Raw genomic sequence first — 21,002 nt, forward strand, 5'->3', positions numbered from 1 at the left:
GAAAAGGGAACGGCGCGGAGCGGCTAGCTAGAGGCTCGGTCGTGCGCGAGCGCGTGCACGCACGGGGCTTAGAGGCACGCACACGATGTGCCCCGCTCCCCTGTGTGCGCCAGCGTCCGTGCACGCTGCGCGCGCGCGCGGTGTACCCTCTACTACGACACATGGAATAGTAATGAAGGACAGAGATACGAGGCGGGTCTTCCTCGCGACGTAGGGAGCCGACGCGACGGTGCGGAGCGTCGTCACGCGAGAACGCGGCCAGCTGACGTTCTCTCTCGATACTTCTCCCTCGCGTTCTCTTCTCTTCTCCTACGTGCTTGACCGCCCCTGCCCGCTCTTTTCCGCCCTACCATTGTCTTCCCGCTTTTGTACGTGGCCACGAAGCCACCCTCCTTGCCAGAGTCGCCGCCAGGAACCGGATGATATCGAGTCCTTCCATGTCCGCTCACTATTCTCGCCTTCCTTCGCTGCGAACAGGGCACTCGGCCAGAGAAGTTTATAGGTACGTGTTTGTAGAGATGCTGAGCAATCGCGAAGAGTTAAATATTACGGTGATGTTACGTTTAATTGGGCGTTCTCTGGGGCGTCGAATCCCAATCAGCTGGCTGGATACGGTTTACGGGGGTTCAAAGAAAAGTAATTTTTCCTGGCTAATTGTCGATCGCCACTTCCTCTGCGGAAGGCCCATTAGATTGGGAAAGGTGGCCTCCACTGTCACTCACCCACCATGGGTCTACCGTAAGATCGACTCTGTAATTATACAGAACCGTTTCCTACTCTGTCCCTTACCCTTCCAGTCTCGTACTCTTCGTCCTTTTTCAACCCCCTCCACCGTGCCTTGGGCATCCCTGTATTTTCTCTCTTTCTGCCCTCGAGTACGTGGAAAAGGGAGGGAAAAGTCACTCTTAAGGTGGTCGCTTGCACAGTGAATGGACGGTAGAGACAAAAGGATGCCGCGTTTCATCGGCTACGTCAAAGGTGACGGTCCTCGGGGAGGGGGTGAAAGAACTCAAGGGTGTGGCGAGTTCTCCCGCCACGAACGTCCCTTGAATGAGAGGTTACTGCTTGCCGGCGGATGCTGCTACTTTTCCAGATCGATCTTAGGTCTAATACGTGGGAAATGTCAGCTATCTCCAATAACATCGATTTTCGAGGGCGGTCATTAAAAACCTGCGTCTGGAAGGAGCGATGAAGATTCGATTTAGGGAAGTTCGTTCACCCCTTGTTCCATGCAGCGTTGTTCCACTGTGTGTTGATATAAAAATGACACCTCTGTAAAAATATATCGAGAATATAATTCTATTTGTATATGCCTCCTGTTGCACAAGTTTATTCAAAACCATCCACGTTCAGTTCCCCTTTTTTCCACCGTCCAACATGAATGTTACACCCTTATTTTCCAATTTCCACACCCCAAGCAGTTCTAAAATTCTCCTTCTTCGAAAGAGGCTTCAAAATTTCTAACTCCTGATTATTTCTCAAATTCTATACAAAACACAATCGTGATACACTTCACCAAATCATCCGATTTTAACAAAGGTGAAATAATATTCAAACTCCTGACCACTGACCAAATCGAAGGCCACCCGCCAAGAATACCCGTGAAAGCTTATCACTCGCGTGGCAAACAAGTGCCTCGTTGAATATCAGAAGCGATATACGTCATCCACCTTCGACACTGACGCACAGTGGGGAAATTTTGCGATTTTATGGCCAAAACTACAGAAATGAAATTTTTTAATTTTACACATTTAATACAAATGTCAATTGAAGAACTATATCCATTTTCGTGGTCGAAACCTGAAAACTTATTTTAATTTATAGAATCAAAATAGTCCAACGTAAAATAGGAATGAAAATCATTGCAGGATATTATGGGATTGATAAATATTTTATGCATTGAAAATTGATTCTTACATGAAAAGGTTATTTCTAAAACACTACTTTAAAAATTGTATAAATTACGAATTAAAAACCGACACATAATTATTTTGAGGAAAAAAAGATATCTTACGCACCACCAGGAATTGAATCCATGCCTTGAAATTATTTTCAGATCTTTGGATAACACAATATAAGTGTTTGAAGCAACTTGAAAATCTGGATTAATCTAACCTCACATGAACATAAACATTTGCGAGTCTATATTAAAGCGAGCTTTGTATTAAAACATTTAACAATAAATTTGGTGGCATTTGATACTCATATTAGTTCTTCAATTGACATTTACATTTATTTTGTCGAATTGAAAAATTTATTTTTGTGGTTTTGGCCATAAAATCGCGAAATTTCCCCACTGTGCGACGCTCAGTTCCGTTTCCTCCCGCGGGCGTGCGTGCTCCTTTTCCAGCGACTTCTTCGTTTTTCTCGCCCCGAGATCCGCCGCAAAGGCCGCGTACACACCGTTGAATTAAACGAAACTGAAATTCTAATGAGCCGGATGTTCCAGCGATCTGGTGCACCTGATCTATAATTTCATACCCGCATACGTCCGTGTGCCTGCATGCACCAGGTAGCTCCGCGAGGGAATAAAAAAGCCGCGAGAAAAATAAGAGGAGTGCGCGCAAGTATGCGTGCTATTTGTACCCGGATAAAACTCCGTGCCCGTCGAGTCCCCTGGCCGATTTCTCGATACTATTGGCGTTCCATCGTAGTGTCTGGGAGCAGAGGGTTGGTAGGTATGTGGCCCGAGCTAAATATAGGAAACGAATTCGTACGACTGTGTAATACCGTGTGTAGAGCACGGTCAAACACATTGTTTGCTGGCAACGCCCACCCATACTGGCTCCAGCTTTTACTGCCCGGCAGTAAAGAACGAAAATTATGATCGGAGCTTGTCACTGCTCCGGGCGTCGAGCAGCTCTTTAAGATCCGCCATCGGACGGCCTATCCCCTAAACTCGCTCGTTCCTTCGCAATTGTGCATGTAGACTGTGGGTGCTCAGAGACGTGCCATTACCAATGTAAATGAAGCATATAGAAAACGCTGCCAAAGAAAGGACCCGCGCGGACCTGCCGGGGTGGCGGTTTCAGTTCACTCTGCAGATAGATATATTTCGAGACACTAGGAGATTTTCCTCGGTGTTCTGAGGAGCGAGATTTAAAGGCAGCTGGTTGCGAGGACTAGTGAAAACGATCGGTTAGGGAAACTGAGAAACTGGAGGAGAAAGTCGCGGGTTGCCGAGATGCGAGCGCAATTACATCGGGCGATAAAAGTGTGGCTTCGCGCTGTAATTTAGAAATATTTTTACGTCGCTTCCGTTCGGTAGGGAAACGAGAACTGCTGGAACGCAACCGCCACTTCGGAGGGCAATTTGTACGCGAGTTTCCACCGGTGCTCCTGTTTATATTCTACTTTCCACGGGAGGACTGCTGTTACCGTTCTCCCCCACCCAGGAATGTAAACCAGCGACGTAAAGAAGCACGACGCGCCGAGAAATCGTATCGAGTTTTATTCGCTCGAACCCTCTGCTTGCCACCCAAGTAACTCAATGCCGCCGTCAATCTGGAGCACGCGGGGTGAGATCAAAGTCCTCCTGAAAATGTCATCGGCAGCTCCTTTAATCAAGCTTAAATCGATCCCACCCTATCATAAACGCGTAACATGTATTACATCCCGCCGTTAACAGACTAAATGATTACCGAAACGTTAAACCGTCCCGAGTCTCCATCAGAATGCGCCCATTTGCATTCGACAATGTCCTGAACCACCCTTTGGCTCCAGGTCCCAATGGCGTGTCGAAAACAAGTTAAAAAGCCCACCGAACAAGTCCCCAATTATCCGTCGATTCTTACGGGCTGAGGAGAGGACAGGGGTAGCGGGGTGGGGAACGGGATCTTTTTTAAAGCAGAAAGTTTTGGCGCGAGCGGGAGGACCTATCGGCTTTAGGAAAGTTCTGCGGTGGCTCGTCGCAGGGAACGGTCGTGGAACGTCGACGCGGGTCCTCTCGTCGCCTAATTGAATGGCATTTTATTTAGCACAGTTCCCCGCACTCTGGATAGCCGCCATTTACCTCAATTACGTAATTCACCGTACACAAGCAACCGCGCAGCTACCCACCATGGGGCATCGCATGGTGATGCCCATACCGATGCTGACGGCGGCTGGTGGTGGTGTTGTGTCGGTGGTGGTCAACTGATGACACGTGTTTGCGCTACCGCCGCCGTGCAATTAGCCCCCCAATGTAATTTCGCGCTGTAAGAGCGTGCCACGCTCTTTTGGCCTAGTGCCGTACCTGAGGGCGCATCGGTACCCCCTATTTACCAAGAGGGAAGTGATTTTCTTCGGGTGGACGTAGAAAAATTCGATTTTAAGTACTCCACCGGCGGCGCTTCCCCGGCTATTTTTGCATCCGGCTTTTATCCATCGGCGATACGTATCGTCCGGGTGGGACTGGTCGTCCTCGAGCCTTTGACCCACTGATAAAAATATTCACCGGGTAATCTCGCCTCGTCCCGCCTCGTCTTTCGGCGAATTCCTCGGGCTTCGATGAACGCCAGGGCACCGTTGTTTACGTGGAAATGATTTTTCCGCGGTCCCCGTTGTCCGACGCGGTGTAATTAATCTCACGTGCCTTAACGACCGTATCGGGAATAAATATTCGTGTGATTGAAGCGTCGAGTAGGTGTACGCTTGTGGAACGTGATGCAATGTTAATGAACGGGGTATTATCCGGCAACTGGTATCATTGCAGACGATGTAGCCCTGGCGGTCGAGCCGGTAATTCTTGCTCAGCGACTGATTAGGCGTAATTATCATTCGGCCCAAGAAATGTCCCCGCGTTACTGGACTGCCGCGACGACAGGCGGTGCCGGTGTACCTGTGTACACACGCTCCTGCTCCTGATCGTTCCGACTGATCCTGCCGCCTCCCACCTAGGCGCCAGGGTGGTGCAGCATAATTTCCCTGCTAATTAAGAATTACAGTATTTGTGAATTACGCGGTTGGGTAAATTCGCGATCCACCCGGTTCCCTTACGGTTAAAGCGGGGCGAACAATTACCGAGGGAGAGACTGGAAAAAAGTCAATTCTGGGAAGACGATTAGGAGCGATCAGATAAGAGGCTGGCAGCTAGGTACGTGTCGTTTCCCAGTCGCTCGAAGACTTTCGACTTAATTAGACGTCTCTGTCGCTCCGCGATTTTGTCAGGCTTAATCTCGCCTCGTAACGAGAGCCAATAACTCGCATCCGACCGAACCAACGGCGGGGATAGTGCGACACAATGTAAAGCCACTGATGAAATATTTGAAGATCACGCGATAGGCTGCTTTCCGCAACGGTTGGCTGTAAGGGGCAAGCCGGCGACGTCAGGGAGCTTTCATTGCGCGGAGAGATTGCGAAATTTCATCCCCCGGGGGGACTTGCCAGTTACGAATGAGGTATATGTGGGCACCAGTCACGGCGAATACAGAAGTCATTTGTTCGAGTCATGAAATTGCAGGGAGGCGAAATTATTTACATTAAATTAATTGTACTGGAAGACAAAGGTTGCTCGTGGGCGAGCAGCCAGCGACTACGCTTCAGATTATCCGGGAACGGGATCTGATCCTTTCCGCGCCTTCACCTGTCTACCGCGCTGCATTCCCAGATACGATCAGCGAAAAGCCACTGCCAGGTTACGAAATTCTCGTCGTGGCTGAGTTTTTTTCACCGCGCTACCACCCAGCCTATACCCGCCGCGAAATTGTGCCGATAAAGATTTCTGTTACCTATAATGCGACCGCCAAGTGATTAGCATCTTCAGATGGAAATTTGGGTCATAATTTGGATACGGTAGAGTAAAGGTAGGTAAAAGTTCGCAGCGGGTAAAAGTTCGCACTATGCAAATTTCATTGTTTGAGTTGTGGCAGTGGCTAGTGATTGATAATCAATTGTCAATCAAGGTAGAGTCACCAGTGTCGAATTGTGTAGCTGTGCTTCGTTTTGTTTTCATACAATGGGGTAAGTACTGAATTCGTTAGTTCTGATGTAATATTCTCATTTTTAGGAATTAATATTATTCATATAAATTGATCAGTAAATATTTTAATTCATATGTCGTCTGAAAGAGCTGAAATTCTTCTATTCAAAAGTGCTAACAGAAGTTTTCAATTCTCCTCATAGATAACAGGATTGATTAAACAATGGAAAAGCAGCTGTGGGGGTTAGAATGCGAACTTTTGCCACTAAATAATTTGACGGGTGTTATAAATTCATTAAACTTATTTTATTTCTAATGTTTGCTAAATTCAATAACGAAAACTGATTAAACCGACTGTAAAAAATAAATTTGAAATTAATTATTAATCACAACATGGAAATAAATTTTGAGTTTATGATAGTTGAGCCACGCTGATATTAGCTTTTCATTTTTTTTATTAATTTTTATTACACAATATTATTCCAAATTTTTTTAATTAACCTTTTGATTAAAAAATCAGCTTAAAGTAAATGAAGCAATGACAAGAAAATCTGAATGCAAACGTGCAAATAAATAATTAGAAAAGTAAAAAAATCCCCAAAAATTACGTGTACTTCTGAAAAAGTTTGAAAGGAATAAAACAAATCGGTTCCAAAAAGAGAATAGCTCAACCATCAACGTCTACGGGGAAAGAATAATTTGTTCTGCGTGCGAAAAAGAATACACAGATCCTCCAGAAGACTGATGCCTGCGCAAACTACGAATGGGGTAATGTTATGTGCGATTACTGTTACCTTGATTAACACAAAATTAATTTTAAACTGTTACCACAACTATTGCATGTTGGAAATTAAAACACTTTTGTGGAAATTTCTCGTACTGTTCTTTTACCCCGTAACATGCGAACTTTTGCCCCACATGTCGGGTAAAAGTTCGCATTTGACACTTTTTGGAAATATTTATTTTATGTAACTTGTGAAAGGTAAATTTACATGAAGTCCCTACCTATCGAATAATAAGGGATAGTAGTCATTTCTCACAAAATGATACGTGCTATCAGTGTAATACCAAGGATTTTAGGGAAGTCTAAACTTTAAGTGCGCACTTTTGCCCCACAGTACTCTATACCGCGTCTTTTCGCGGTGTGAAATGTGCAGTGTGGTTTGAAAATGATTTATGGAGTAAAGAATATTGGATGAATAATAAGTGGAAGTGATCCTGAGGAATTTATGTCGTTCCTTTATCGAAAGATGACTGAGAAGGGATTTGCGAGGGTTATGTGATTGGAGTGAAAAGTTTATGGGTCGAGTCTGCTGGGTGGAAAGCTCCCTCTCGAAATGAAATCCCAGAGATTACTATGGCGACGATGTGTGTGTATACTTGAGAGCGGAAAAACGTGTCGTTGGAGCTGCTCCACCTCCATCTGCCAGCGGTCCACTCCTTTCGCGGTGGGTTAATGGGCGGAGCCAAGGACGTCGCCTGTTGCCAAACTGTCACGATGACGTTCCGCTGTCTTCCGACACGATGTATGGCTCTTAATTCCTCATTTAAATGCAAGTATGTATCGAATAAACGGGACGACTTTTGCATTACAGCCTATCAATTAAGAATATCGCCATACTGGTGATCCTTAATTCTCGGACGTACCATAACCGTGCCTCGAGATTCAGCGATAATCAGCCGTCCCGAATTACATTCAGCCTGCATTGGATTAAAGTACTCTGAAAATGAGCGTCCCGGCTGGAGGAATCGCGAGAGAAGAAACACCCAGCAATTGGAGCAGGTCCAATTCTATGAAGAAAACAAGCAAGGAAGCAGAAGCCCATGGGACATCCAACTGTCCGCTTAGCAGAATCCACTTGCCTCCCAGATGTCACCGAGCCCTGAACCCTCGATTCCCGCCGAATTCGCGGTCGATAGAGGACAGAGAGCCCCGTCGCAGCCCCAATACTCGACGCTCCGTGCATACCAGCAACCCTCGGCGAGCGTGATCTCTGTGTTTCTTCGCGAGCCATACCCCCGACGGAGTCTGTCAGGAGTAGTGGCGGCGTAGTGCGCGCACGACGAACGAAAAGGGTCCCCGGACAGGTAGAGAGAACACCTCTGCGAAGGAAGGTGCCCCGAGGGCGTCAGGAGAATGTGGTCGTGGCCAGAATCGATACCCGCCCACTCGGACACCATAATGGCCTCCGCGCAGTCAATCAGCTGGCTCAACGTCACTGTCACAGAGTGGGGCGAAGCCCGTAGCACCAATCAGAGGGCGCAGTAACGGCTGTTGAGGGCGTGTCCTTGAGTGGCGCCGCAACGGCGAGTTTCTGAAACTGTGCACCGGGCTCCGGGGAGAGGCTCGGGCTTCATTATGTATCATTATACCGGTCCGCGCCGCGCGGTGTGCACTGCAGTTACTGGGCCAGGCGCGCGTGTGTGCTTTTCTCTCTTCTTCGTGGTCGTGGTCGTCGTCGTCGTCGTCGTCGTCGTCGTCGTCGTCGTCGTCGTCGTCTTCTTCTTCTTCTTCTTCTTCCTCCCTACGCTGACCGGCGAATCGTCGTGACCGTTCACGTCGGCACCACGTCCACCGCCACGGGAGATGCTGCACGGCGAATAATCACGGCGACGCGCGTGGAAAAAGCACTTGCTGGCTGCTGAGCGAGCGTGCGCGCGCGCGCGTACGCGTGTCTGTCATCCCGGCGACGTTACAATTAAATCACGGCTACGCAGTTCGCGTGAGTGTTGCTGTCACGGACCAGTTGGGGGATCGTGCAGATTATCGGTTCCCGTCGGGGAAGCTGGACGGAACCGACCTCCCCGCCTGTGGGACGCATCGGCCGACGTTGGTCCCGCTCGCGTGTATTCGATCGGTGCCGCGACGTAGCCAGTAGTGCGCATCCGTCATTGGAACGTAACCGCGCGAGGCATCATCGGTGACCGAGGAGGCAGCGGAAACGCGGCCCGTCGCGAAGTGAAACGAACCAGTATGTGGATGGACAGCTCGCGTCGATACGGGGACCGCGAAGCTCCGAGCAGATAACGGAGCTGGCGCGTACGACGGCCGTATAGTGACGTACGATACTACTTGTGGGTGACTACTCGCGCCTGGAGATAGAAACACGATCACTGGATTGCGCTCCGTCTCAACGGGTTACGTGGGTGAAGTGGTTAGTGGTCCGATGATAGCTGATCCAACCTCAAACTCTATGGGATTGAATTCAGGAATAGTGATTACGTGACCGTGAGAAGAGCGATTGAACTGTTCTCCAGTGACTATCTGAACATCGTCTTGTTTGTTAACGTGACAGTGAAGCTTGGTTTAATCAAAGCTACTCCACCTACAGCCGACACTCCGATCCCTCTCATCCACCTAGACAGCAAGGATCAGTCTTGACAGTGGACAGAGAGGAGCCCCAGCCATCCATACGGAACCAATGTCGACTCTTATCACCGCCGAGATAAGACCGTCCTCCTAATCCCCATCAGCGGTCGACGGGCGTGAAATAGAGGCCCCAAGATTCGGGCCCCGTACGGTGTTCGCGCGACGGCGGCGGCGACGACGTCGTCGGCGAGTTTGTCCGCGAGAACCGTAGGCTGTGGCGGCGGCATCGACGTCGCGACTAAGGTGGAGCGTCCGGGCAGCACGACGACGCTCAACTTCACGGACCTGGGGAGCCCATTCGGGGCGGGCGACCCCTGTCCGTCTAGTACCCCGACCCCGAATAGCATGTCGGGAGGCGGTGGACCGTCTGGCGGAGGTGGTGGTGGAGGCGGTGGTGGTGCTGGTGCTGGAGGTGGTGGTTCTGACATGGAGCAGCACCTTCACCACCCTGGTCTCGGGTCGGTGACACCTGGGCCGCCCGGTGGCAACGGGGGCGACAGTACGACATCCAGCACCCCGGTCTCGCAAAGTGGCAAGTCTGCGTTCATAGAGCTGCAGCACAACAACCTTTACAACCCCGCCAGCTTGCGTGGCGGTTACCCCGGAGGACACAATGTGCCCAGTGCCCATCAGTTCTCGCACCAAGTGAGCGCGCTGGGCCATCAGACCAGCGGACCAGGCAGCGGGAACCAGCAGCACGCGGATGCAGGATTCCCCAGTCCTAGGTCCGCTCTAGCCGGATATCCGTTCGCGCCCATGCACCAGCACAACGCCTACGGATATCACCTGGGATCGTACGCGCCCCAGTGCCCCTCGCCGCCCAAGGACGGTGAGTACCCCAACTGTATGTATTCGCAGCCTTTTTTATTCCTACTTTTATAATAGAGATAGTTAACCTAGATCGGTTGTCCTTGTTCCTGGAAATCGCTAGATCACCGTTTCCGTTCGACCAACTTCCACGTCGCTCGCCAACGGTCGATCGTTTTCGCGTTCTCCGCACGCCCGAGAGAAGGGCATCGAGAAGTTCGGTGTACATCGTTTTCGCGTGAGTGGAGGCAGTGTTGAGTGATTTCACGGGACAAGGAGCCGTTGAAAGGTCTACGGTGAAGCTCGGTGTACCGTTTTCTGTTGGACCCGCCATGAGTCGGTCGGATTCTTCACCACGTTTTCGACCTTCTCGCTCGAATTCGTCTATCAGTGTTCTCCTGAATGTAGCTCGATCCATTCACCGTAGACTCTTCAAAGTATATGTTTAAAACGACCGTACGAGCCGAAGGAGAGCCGAGGAACCATCATGCTGGCACTCGCTGTCGACGTCAGTGATTAGTAGAATTTACCAGAAACTGTCGCCTCATGATTATCCCCGAAATATATAGATCAAACGCAGGAATCTTCAGGAACATATTCCCACCTTCAATTCGTTGAATAAGAAAGCAGCTAAATCGAGTGTCAAATATTCTCAACCGCCACTCAAATTTTCCCCAAGAATTGTCGAACATTTACAACCCTCGCGGTACACAATCGACCACTATTCTATCCGAGCGCGTCAGCGGCCGCGCAAAAAGGCAGCTCCCTGTATTTTCTAAGACCGTCAGTCCTCTATCACCCCGATCGACTAGGGACTCTCGAGTGGTCTCCCTTTCGCGGAGTCACCCATTATTCGCGCGCGAGCGCGTCGTCGCGAGGCGCCAAACCGCGAGCCATCCTCTTCGTCGATTGCGTCGCGGCTGCTAGCAAGACGGCCGCGGCACCCCCTGGAAAAAAGGAAAGAAAACGGAAGAGAGAATCTGGAGTAGCAGGTAGCGGTCGGTCGACGGCCTGCCTCTGGCCGGGGCACAATAACGCCGAGAAGCGGAATAAGATATACGACTAGGAAAGAGAATCCTCTTGGGACCCGAAAAAGTCCCGCAAAGCGGCTAACGAACGAAACAAAAAGCCCCGGGCTGCTGAATGGGAATAGTCGCGGGCCTCTTATGCCCCCCGAAAGGCGCTCGCAGACGTTCAGGCTGCCAGATACACGGCTGTTCGCCTTTCCTCTCGTGCCCACCTTCCGCTGGCACCCGTGGAGTCACATCAGCGCGACGCAATCGCGACTCTTCTTCCACGCGTGAAATCGCGAAGTCAGCTAATTACGCGTCTCGTTACTAGACACTTTTGCCACTCGTTGAACTTCTCAGCCTCGCGTCCCGAGTAACGTTCCCTCAGCGGATCGTGTTTCGTCCACGCCGACCTTAGCCGTGCCGCGTTAGACAAAAAGGAAGACACGGGTCTTATTAAAATCAGTGATTCGAGCGTTTCCTCCCGACACCTCGTCTCCATCGTGTGCTCTCACCGTGCACGGCTTCCTCGATCAAGCCGTCAGCCTCGAATCGACGGCTGCGGCCAACAGTACACGCGTCTACAGAAGGCGCAGTATAGCGGCGCGTAAAAGCAGCCAGTGAATTCTCGAATTAATCGAGGGAAGAATTTACACGGACGTAGGTATCGAGGAGCGCGGGATTAGATCCTGCGCTGTCTGACGGAAGCCTGCCAGTCCCCCGAGAACCCTTAACGTCGTAAATTAATAATAGCCAGAGTTCCTCTTCCGTTCCACCTGTCTCTCCTCTCCCCCTTAGAGTCCAGGGAAGGTCTCTGCATTATGGAAGCCGTGGACACACTCGCTCAAAGGGTTGGAAGCATCCCTCGCGCACGCCGAGCCGCGGGAGCATCGGTAATAGGCAATCTTGAACCGGCGAACTTGACGAAATTGCTAGGAAGAAGGATGAATTTCAGTTGAAAAGGGTTCGTCCCTCTTCGTTGTTCGCGACCCGAGTTTCCTCCTCCGTTTCTGAAAGGAATCTCGTAACCGTCGGCCTACACTCTCGGCAATTTTTTTTTCTCCTCCCAGCTTTGCGTACAATTGCACGGTGGATTCGATAACGGTTGTGAGCCCACGATCATCGAAAGTATCATACGGGTTATTGCGGGCTGGAAGGGTTGCGATGTCGTAACGAATGCGTCGCGAGCGCGTCCTCCATCTGGGGGAACGTCCGCGGGGAGATATTACAGGTCATTCCCTGTCATTAGTATAACAATTTCTGCGCTCTTCGGTTTTCATAAATCATTAGACGAGCCGTGACCAGTTGTTTTCGCGTAAGAACGCCGCGCAAGAACTAACCGGATTAGTAGAAAATTTTGCTCGAGGGTGCTGCGCTGTTCGTACCTACGCGTGTCCAGGTGAAACGCAACGCGCGTCATTGTGTCGTAACGCGATGCGATTGCTCCGATCGCCGTGATTACGATACCGAACGATCGTTCATCGACGGCCGGCCACGTGCTGCGACATCGTTATTTATTGCTCGGGATTCTCGTCCATCGTTAGGTCGCTATGCTTTCTATTCGCCACAGTTTTTTTTTCGCCGCTCCGACGATGACAGAGATGTTTTTCCGCGTCACGCAAGTATTCCCTGGTAGACTCGTTGATCGACGATTTCGTTCATTACGACTCGAAATAGACGGATTTATCCACGCGCAATCGCTGTATCGCTGATAATTCAATCTCGCAGGCAGCTCGTTTAAGAGAATTTTAGCATGGGAAAGATCGTTTCGACACATCTACGCTCGGCGCTGGTCTTCCCGAGTGACATTAACACGCTGATGAACACGATTGAATTAATTAAATAATAAATATCGTTTTAGAATCGCGATCAAGCTAATTACCAAGGGGCACGCTATTGTTTGTGCATCCTCCTCGGGCCATGGGCGGCCACCGTGTATTATTCCTATGAAACTCGGTGTACAGATTCTTCGATACGCGAAAATTAATGTGGTTACGATTAAATTGTAATTACTACGTGTCACTAGCATCGCGGCTACTTTCATCAAGAATTTACAATCACCACCGTGCAAATTCTACCACTAATAAAGCACCCTTTCAGTCTTCCAATCCATGCAACCATTGCTCAGAAGCACCAACACAGTTCTCGCTTCATCCAGCATTCAATGCTCCAATATCAAACTTCTCCTCGCTAATGAAGTCCCTGGAGACCTCCCCGCCCATTACATAGCCCTATAGACACCGACCCAAATTCACTACTTCACACTCGACTCTAAGCGCAAACAGAACGGCTCCCTTAGGTGGGCAGCCACGTATCGGCCAATCTTTATCGCCGCGACAAATGAACCTCCTCGTTGTCTCGTGATCGACGCGAAGCATCCCCGATATTTCGAGGAGCCAGCCTGCAGAACCAGAATCCAATTAGCGTGGGTGCCTCGTACCTTCACCGAGTTCTACATTAGTCACCGACCTGCCCTTTGGTCGACGGGCGAAATTAATCCGGAACGGTTGAAAGACAATGCGCTCCGCCGAGGCCCGGGTCCGGGTGATGGATTAGGTATTAAACGGTTGTTTTCACAAGGATTAGGAGCGGCGACCTGGAACACGCCAGGATCGCCCAGATCGCCACAGGGGAGGCTGGACCTCCGGGCCGATGGTGGCGACGATGACGGGCTGCTGGCCCGAGGATTTGCGCGGAAGTCGTGTTTTCTCTAGCATAGATACATCCGCAGATATCGCGATGGCTGCCACTCAACCGGAGCCTGGGAATTCGTCCGTCCCCTCAGCTGACAATGAGAGAACTAGGGTTCGAGCGGTCGTCACGCAAAGTGCACCGTGCAACGGTCGTCGTTCGGCTACGACGATCGACCATAAACTATTCGCCGGACTCTCGCGTTTTTCCCTCGTCCTCGAAGAATCGTTCCTCTTTCTGCCGCGGAATTCCTGTCCTCCTACTTGCAAGAGGTACCGGAGCTCGCCGCAGGAATGCCCTTTCCCTTCGTTGAACCGGGTTCATGTCTGAAATTAGGGTTTCCCTTGGATCGAACGCGTATTAATTACCGGACCCGGGGAGTTTCACGATGGCCGCGGATGTAGGTCAATAAATTGCTACCCCTGGGGGCACCGATTATCCCCGCGAGTAATCAGCGTGCCGTGCCGATCGCGTACACGCGCGGATCGCGCGACTTCGGGCGCAAGAGGAGCGGAGAACGCACCGTGGCTCGCAAATGACCCGTGTGAATTACGCCAAAGTAGTAGTTCCAGGCGGTTTTCAGCGGCTGCTTTGCATACCGGTGGCCGCGTTAACGACTATAACCTTTCGCGGCGCGGACGGTGGCGAGGAAAAATGTATCGTAAAAACGTAGCGCCTTCTCCGCGGCTATTTTTCCTAGCCGGGAGAGGCTTAGAAGGTTTATGGACTCCTCTGACGGTGGACGTTGCATCAGAGGCCGTGATTAACGGGCTTAGTCTGCTCGTAATCAATGGCAGCGTGGCGGTAAACTCATTGTATCCAGCGTGATTCGTGATAAGAGGGCAATTCGTGTCAATCTAACGTCCCCGCGTTTCTTCGCCGTCCCTTTCTTCGCGATTTATACGCCACGGCAATCATTTCGCGTCGACGCCGGCACGCGCGCTGTTTTTCCCCAGTAATCGTCGGGAAAAATTCATCGTTGATTAACTCCATTCAGAGCGCAGATAAGTGAATATTCCTCTGTCACGTTCCCGGGAAATGGTAAAGTGAATTTTCGAGCATGCCTGATGCGTGAGCGCGATATTCGGTGCTCCTCGCTGGTAGCCGTTCCAGTGGGCATATCACAAATGCCCAGCTCGCCTTTGGCGAGATATTAAAATGTGCTCCGATAACGGAATAACTCGCCCAGCTTTTCAATTAGCTCCCCTCGCAGTTGCCTGATCCGCGGCGGAGATTACTTTTAATTCCAGAATGTTTCTTTTAATCTGCGAACGGAACAGTTGCCGTTCCCCGTTGATAGCGAACAGGTACACGGGTTATCCGCCATCGGTCAAGTATTAAACACCTCTCGCAGATAACGCAACGCGCTTTCCATTGCTCTAAACTGCGAAGCCATCCAGTGAACCCCCTGGGAATGGATTACTTGTCCTTTCAGCGTATTGCTTTTAATCTCCAAGCGATATAGTCGCTGTTTCTCATCAATAGTCAACGAACGGACATCAATCGTTCCCCTTCTTGGTCTCGGCCAGCCATTAGAATGCGTTTAGATAGCGGAACGCCTGCTATCCTAGTTACGACGACTGGTGACATCACGAAGAAACGTCGACGATGCACCAAATAACATTTATCGCACCCACCGGACGGGGAATATTGTCTAAATGCAGAAACGAATGCCTGGCTAATCGCGGAAGGTAGCACAGTGTGTCTCGGAACTGATAGCAAGAAGCTAAATGTTTTTCGCGTAGCTTTAGATATTCCTTATGCCCACGCGCAAAGTTAATGCAGGAACTGCAGGTGATAACTGAGGAAAATCACTGTGGATGAGAAAAACGATTAGAACTGTCGATACATGATGACTTTGACACGCTGCCTTCACTCCAGCTGAATACTAGCAGTCTTTTAATCGATAGAACTACTAAGTCCATGGCGAGACACACGCATTTCGAGGAAGCGAAGATAAACTACTCGGAAAATTACAGTTGACCAGAAAAACTACTAGAAATGTGGTTTTACGATCTTGTAGATACGCCTCGACTTCTTATGGCAACTATTACTCGCTAAAAGTGATGAATAAGAAGACATATTTGTGTAAAGTATCTTCACATGCTAAAGTCTCTATCCTTCTATCAAGAATTATCTTAAGAAACTGAGTATCTTAATACCTTTTAAGACAACAAAAACCGCATCTTAATATATAAAGGAGTAAGTTTTTACGTTTGTGTGCTTCTGTGTCGCCTAAAAACATCCCTACAGTAAACTCTTCGATCACGAAATGTGCCTCCGCTTAATATGCCTGGCTAACTCAAACGAATGTGACTATTTTGACAGAAAACTAAAAAGAAATACTTTTTCACAAAATCAGAATTTAAATTCCAGGCGAAGGCGAGTAGTACAGCGAGTAGTCAGTAATAATTTCATAAAAGCAAGTCCTCTAATACCAACACAACAAACACAACATGATGAAATCATTTCTACGCTTTCTGTCAATCTTAAATTGACTCTTTTGTAAATACTATTAGCCACTTAATAAATTATGACATTTTTCCATAAAAAATAATAATGAGTGAAATCCTCCTCGATGAAGAGGAACGACGGACGAAAGGCGGGCGATGCAGGTTCGAGGTGTCGGTTCAGGGGGTCCGTTTTATCGCGTGTTTTTGCGTACAATCGAAATCTCGGTGTCGGTTTGCGATCGATCTTGAAACTCGTTGATCCGCGGATCAGACATACACGCCCCCGTGCCGGTGACACGGCCGGCAATAAATCATGAGAGAATCATACCTACCGCGTGTGTACACGCGTATGCATGTCCGGCCCGCTCACCATAAATTACGTTAATTAATAGTCACGCTTATTATCACACAGCGAAAGGTTCCGCGGGCGGGTAGCCCGGTGTTACGTTACGTTACGCTGCGGATAATTCCCGAGTTTCGTCGCCGGCAACAGCTCACTCCGCGATCCACCGGGCGGATTTCCCTGGCGTTTTCCTTGAAAAAAAATAACAGCCGGCCCGGCCAGTTGCCGTGGAAATGACAAGGCAGTAGACTGTTTGGATTCCTAAATGACTGTGTTACGTTCAAGGATTCACACCGCGCCGCATTACGCTACATTGTAATTAGGGTATAAACATAATGGAGCGATCGTACGGAGCGATAGCGTTCACCCGTGGCCGGCGCGATGCGTTTATTTAGTCAGCGCGTAATTATTTTAAGATTAATTTATAACAATTTCTTCCCTAATTAATTACACCGCGGTTAGCACTTCGATATTGTTCGCCGCGATAGCGATCCGTGGAGAGTTAATCGAGATTAATGGTGATGTATCGCGGCCGCTCCAGCTCGCCGGACCCTCCGTCGCCGGAATCGATAGCTTAATTTTTTATGAAAATATTCCGATCGCTTTCTACGTGACAGCAAGCTTACGCAATAATGAGATTCTCGATCGCCCCCCTTTCAAATTCAGAATTATTCCTGCCGCGCATTGCAACGTATACTTCGCACCCCCTTCTTCAATTCTATCCAAGGATATACCAACCCTTCGCGCGCTTATAGAAATAAAAAGTAGGTACTTTTCATTCCACTAGCTTCCAACAAAGTCGCAAGAAAAGAGTCCCCCTCGCGTTCCCTTTGCGTACACCGGCAATAGCCCTTCCACTTATGTATTCCAGCGCGAAAGCTGACAGTATTCTCCTGCATGACTCGCGGCGCACTCGAAGCAACGTATCTCCACCCCCTTTCTTCTTCTACTGTCACGTCCACCCTCCTCCCCTCTCCCCCCTCCCCCGGTTCGATCGCGGTGGCGTTCAGGTTTCTGTTGAATTTCTCTTTAGTTCGTACGCCACCGATGACGAGGACTCTGAAAGTTGATGTTAGGGTGGTGCATGTTCGCAGACCTCTCCCCATTGGGCGACAAGGGTGGCAGCCTCGTGGACGAGCTCGGCGGCGGAGGCGGCGGCTCCCTGAGGAACGGCAAGGGCAAGAAGATGAGGAAACCGCGGACGATCTACAGCAGTCTGCAGTTGCAGCAGCTCAACAGGCGGTTCCAAAGGACGCAGTACCTCGCGCTACCTGAGAGAGCGGAGCTCGCGGCGAGCCTCGGCCTGACGCAAACGCAGGTCAGTCTTCATTTATTTCTTTCCCCCGTATTCCGTGATCGATTCTCCCGCGGAAACGGGCTCCTCCCGCCCCGCCGCACGCCCCGGATGGTGTTCTCACGCGCGGCGAAATTTATGTGCGCGATCGTTGCTCGAACGATGGACTCTGAGTAGTCGTCACGCGAATCACCGCGGGCACTGTCGTTCCGTGACTTCTTCTGGTGTTTATTCCACTTCCAACGTTATCTGGGTAATTAAGCGTTGTTTGGATGAAAATTTTATGCGGTCGGCGTTAGCGATCGTATTGCAGAAAAATTCCACCGGCCGAGGAAGAATCCCATGTGTTTCCCCTTCGATACCGATCTGCTTTTGCTGGATGCTAACGCGTAGATAGTGGTATGTATAATACTATCATCCTGCGAAGGGAGAGCTCAGATACGAGGTCGTGAATTTTGCTGAGCAATTTGTCGGAGGGCAGTGTCTCGCAGTTTCGCACCTTTCTGTACCATGAAAGTCCCTCGACTTCAAGTTGACTTACGTCGACGGCGCCTGCAAGGGATGGTTACGCGATATTTGCGAGGCGCTCCGCGGAGCATCCACGTGTCTCGCGTTCACCCTTCGGGTCCACGGGGTATCCTGTTGCACAGGACAGTCCAGGGTAACAGGATCCCCGATGGACCGCATCTGTCAGCATTATCGGCACAAATGACTTTACTAAATCACCGATCCGCCACGCCCTGGACATCGGGGATAGGGTTGCCGCGGTGTCCAGTGCTGCAAAGAGAGGGACGGGTACTATGGAAAAGGCTAACGAGACGGTCATAAATATTCCCGCGGACGTACGGTCGGCGCGGACTTTTTCAGCTTTTCATCGGCGCGTCGGAAGACTTTCCGCTAATTATCCACGGCCGTGGTTTCCAATTAACGATTTATTAGGACGGTCGCGCGGGGGATGGAGCCGTGGTCAAAAGCTAATTGGAGCTGGTCTTCTCGGGGCCCATGAATTTCTCGCGGATAGTCCCACGGTTTCCAATTAACGATTTATTAGACGGTAATCGTGCCTCCGGGCTAATTGGGGCGAACCTCTCCGTTGCCGCGAAAGCTCGCGCGTTGACGATTTATCGAAGGGGCTCGGGATCGCGATCGGAGGGTCCAATTACGCATTCACGCGTCTTATTCAATTATTCCATCCTGATGCCTCGCGAAATCTCTTACCAGCTACGATCTTTCCCAGCTGCGAGAGATATACTACTCGAACTGAATCCATTGACAGGGGTACAAGATACTGGAAAGCTTCTTATCTGCGATATCACATGAAACATGGATAAAGCTACTCATATCGCTTAATATTAATCTGCGATATCATTGAATCAAGCTGATTTATAGTAGATACGCTAATCACTGTGCAATCTTGTTCAACATATTTCTGTCCAACATAGTTTGCTCCTTCATAGATCAATACAAGTATGGTGAACAGAATGGGCCGTATGCATAAAAGCAAGTATAAGCTTTTGCTAGTGATTTTTCAAGCAAATGCTCAGTTCCGTATGCAATAAAGGATGAAGTATTTATTAGAAATAGTTTTTATTAATTTTTCAGTAAGTACGTGAAATACGTATGCATAACGCATAGTACTTACTGAAAACTGCAAGTAAATGCTAGCGTTATCTTAAGTCTGCCAGTCGTCTGTCTTAAATTGTCTGCTCAATCGCAATCATGACGTTGTTGTACAAAAGTCGAAGAAACCATATCCCAGAGTACCGTGCCATGTTTATATTCGAAAAACACCATGTGAACTACCTGGCGGATACAATTTTAGATATCGTGGACGAAACCAGAGGTGGCGGTCTTTCACGGAAAGAGAAAATGGAGGTAGTTTTTAGATACATAGGTGATCCCGGTTTGCAAGTAGCCATTGGCGAGGATACTGGTGTTCATCAGAGTAGGTACACTTAGTTGAACAGTAACTGAAGTTGCCCGCAAAATCTGTACCAAACGCCAAAGCTGGATTAAATATCCAAAAAATACAAACGAAGTAGAAAAAGTCAAAAGAGATTGGCAGACAAAATTCAATTTTCCGTGCTGTATAGTTATAGCTTTAGACTGTACACACGTGTAACGTTCCTGTGCGAGACGTTGCCGCGTGTTATAGGAAAATCCACAAGTATTTAGAGCCGTTTACTCGTGGAATTGTAAATAACGCGAGGTAAAAGTTTTGTTTTAAGAAAAACAGCTTTTTCAAAAATTTTGTTAACGGAAGTTTGTAGCGCTTATTGCACCATTAAACTTTTGTTTGAAACATTTTTTTCTTTCTGTTGTACTTTGGGAGTTATACGGGAAAAAGTGAAAGTGTCTATTTGACTTTGAGGTTAGTTTTCACCCCCTTACAGGGCGGAAGGGCCCGAACGAAACACACCCTTGTTCTTGTCTTGAGTCACTCTATTAACCCACAAAGTTGCGTTCCAATCGGTGAGTGCGAGTTCGCGTTGTTCCCTTGTAAGTAAATACTAGTAGTATTTACTTAAAATTTTCCAGCATTTACTATCTAGTACCAGTAGAAGATTATGCATACGAAATCTAGTATTTGCTGTTACTTATACTTATTACTTTCAAGCATTTTCTTATTTTATGCATACGGCCCAATAATACTGACCTAAGAGTGCTGCACTTGAACTGCACTTAAAGTTGGCAAGATTTATTAGTATAATCAAACAGAATCCACCGTGGATAGCGGTTTTATTAGCGGTGATAAAATTAGGACGATTGATTTACCCGCTCAGGACCCCTGAACCCCAAACACGTGAAAAGGCTAAAGGTTTTCTCACAGGTACGCACGCCGTGATACGTAACTGCGTATCGCGTAATCACGGGATAACTGGCTGTCGTGGCTTGTTGATGTCGTCGCAGGGGGTCCCGGACCGGATAATTTCATTAGTCCGAGCACCGCGGGAGCTGGCCCCCTCTCTTCCCCATTGAGGGAACCGAGCGAGCGACGCAAGCTGATGAGCAATCGCGGCGCACCGCGTCAGGTTGTTTGCAAAATACCTTCTAATAAAGCGTTTTATCGTTAATTTTCAATGGACCGCATTGGACAACCGTGATATATATCCTCTGCTGTCAGACACAGTCTGC

General features: G+C 49.2%; 1 protein-coding gene across 5 annotated transcripts in view; it reads left to right on the forward strand.

Moving 5' to 3' along the window:
- The first annotated feature begins 8,261 nt into the window (after positions 1–8,261).
- Positions 8,262–21,002, forward strand: part of Dll (homeotic protein distal-less) — a 79,893-nt gene continuing 67,152 nt past the window's right edge. The window contains exons 1-2 of one of the 5 annotated variants that reach the window (XM_076823102.1): positions 8,262–10,113; positions 17,650–17,891. In XM_076823102.1, coding sequence (XP_076679217.1) covers positions 9,615–10,113; positions 17,650–17,891 — 741 coding nt within the window. In that variant the 5' untranslated portion in view covers positions 8,262–9,614. The remainder of the gene's footprint in view (positions 10,114–17,649; positions 17,892–21,002) is intronic. The other 4 variants (XM_076823100.1, XM_076823101.1, XM_076823105.1 and 1 more) reach the window with 4 other exon arrangements.

This window comes from Andrena cerasifolii, chromosome 11, assembly GCF_050908995.1.
Source record: "Andrena cerasifolii isolate SP2316 chromosome 11, iyAndCera1_principal, whole genome shotgun sequence".
Lineage (NCBI taxonomy): Eukaryota > Metazoa > Arthropoda > Insecta > Hymenoptera > Andrenidae > Andrena > Andrena cerasifolii.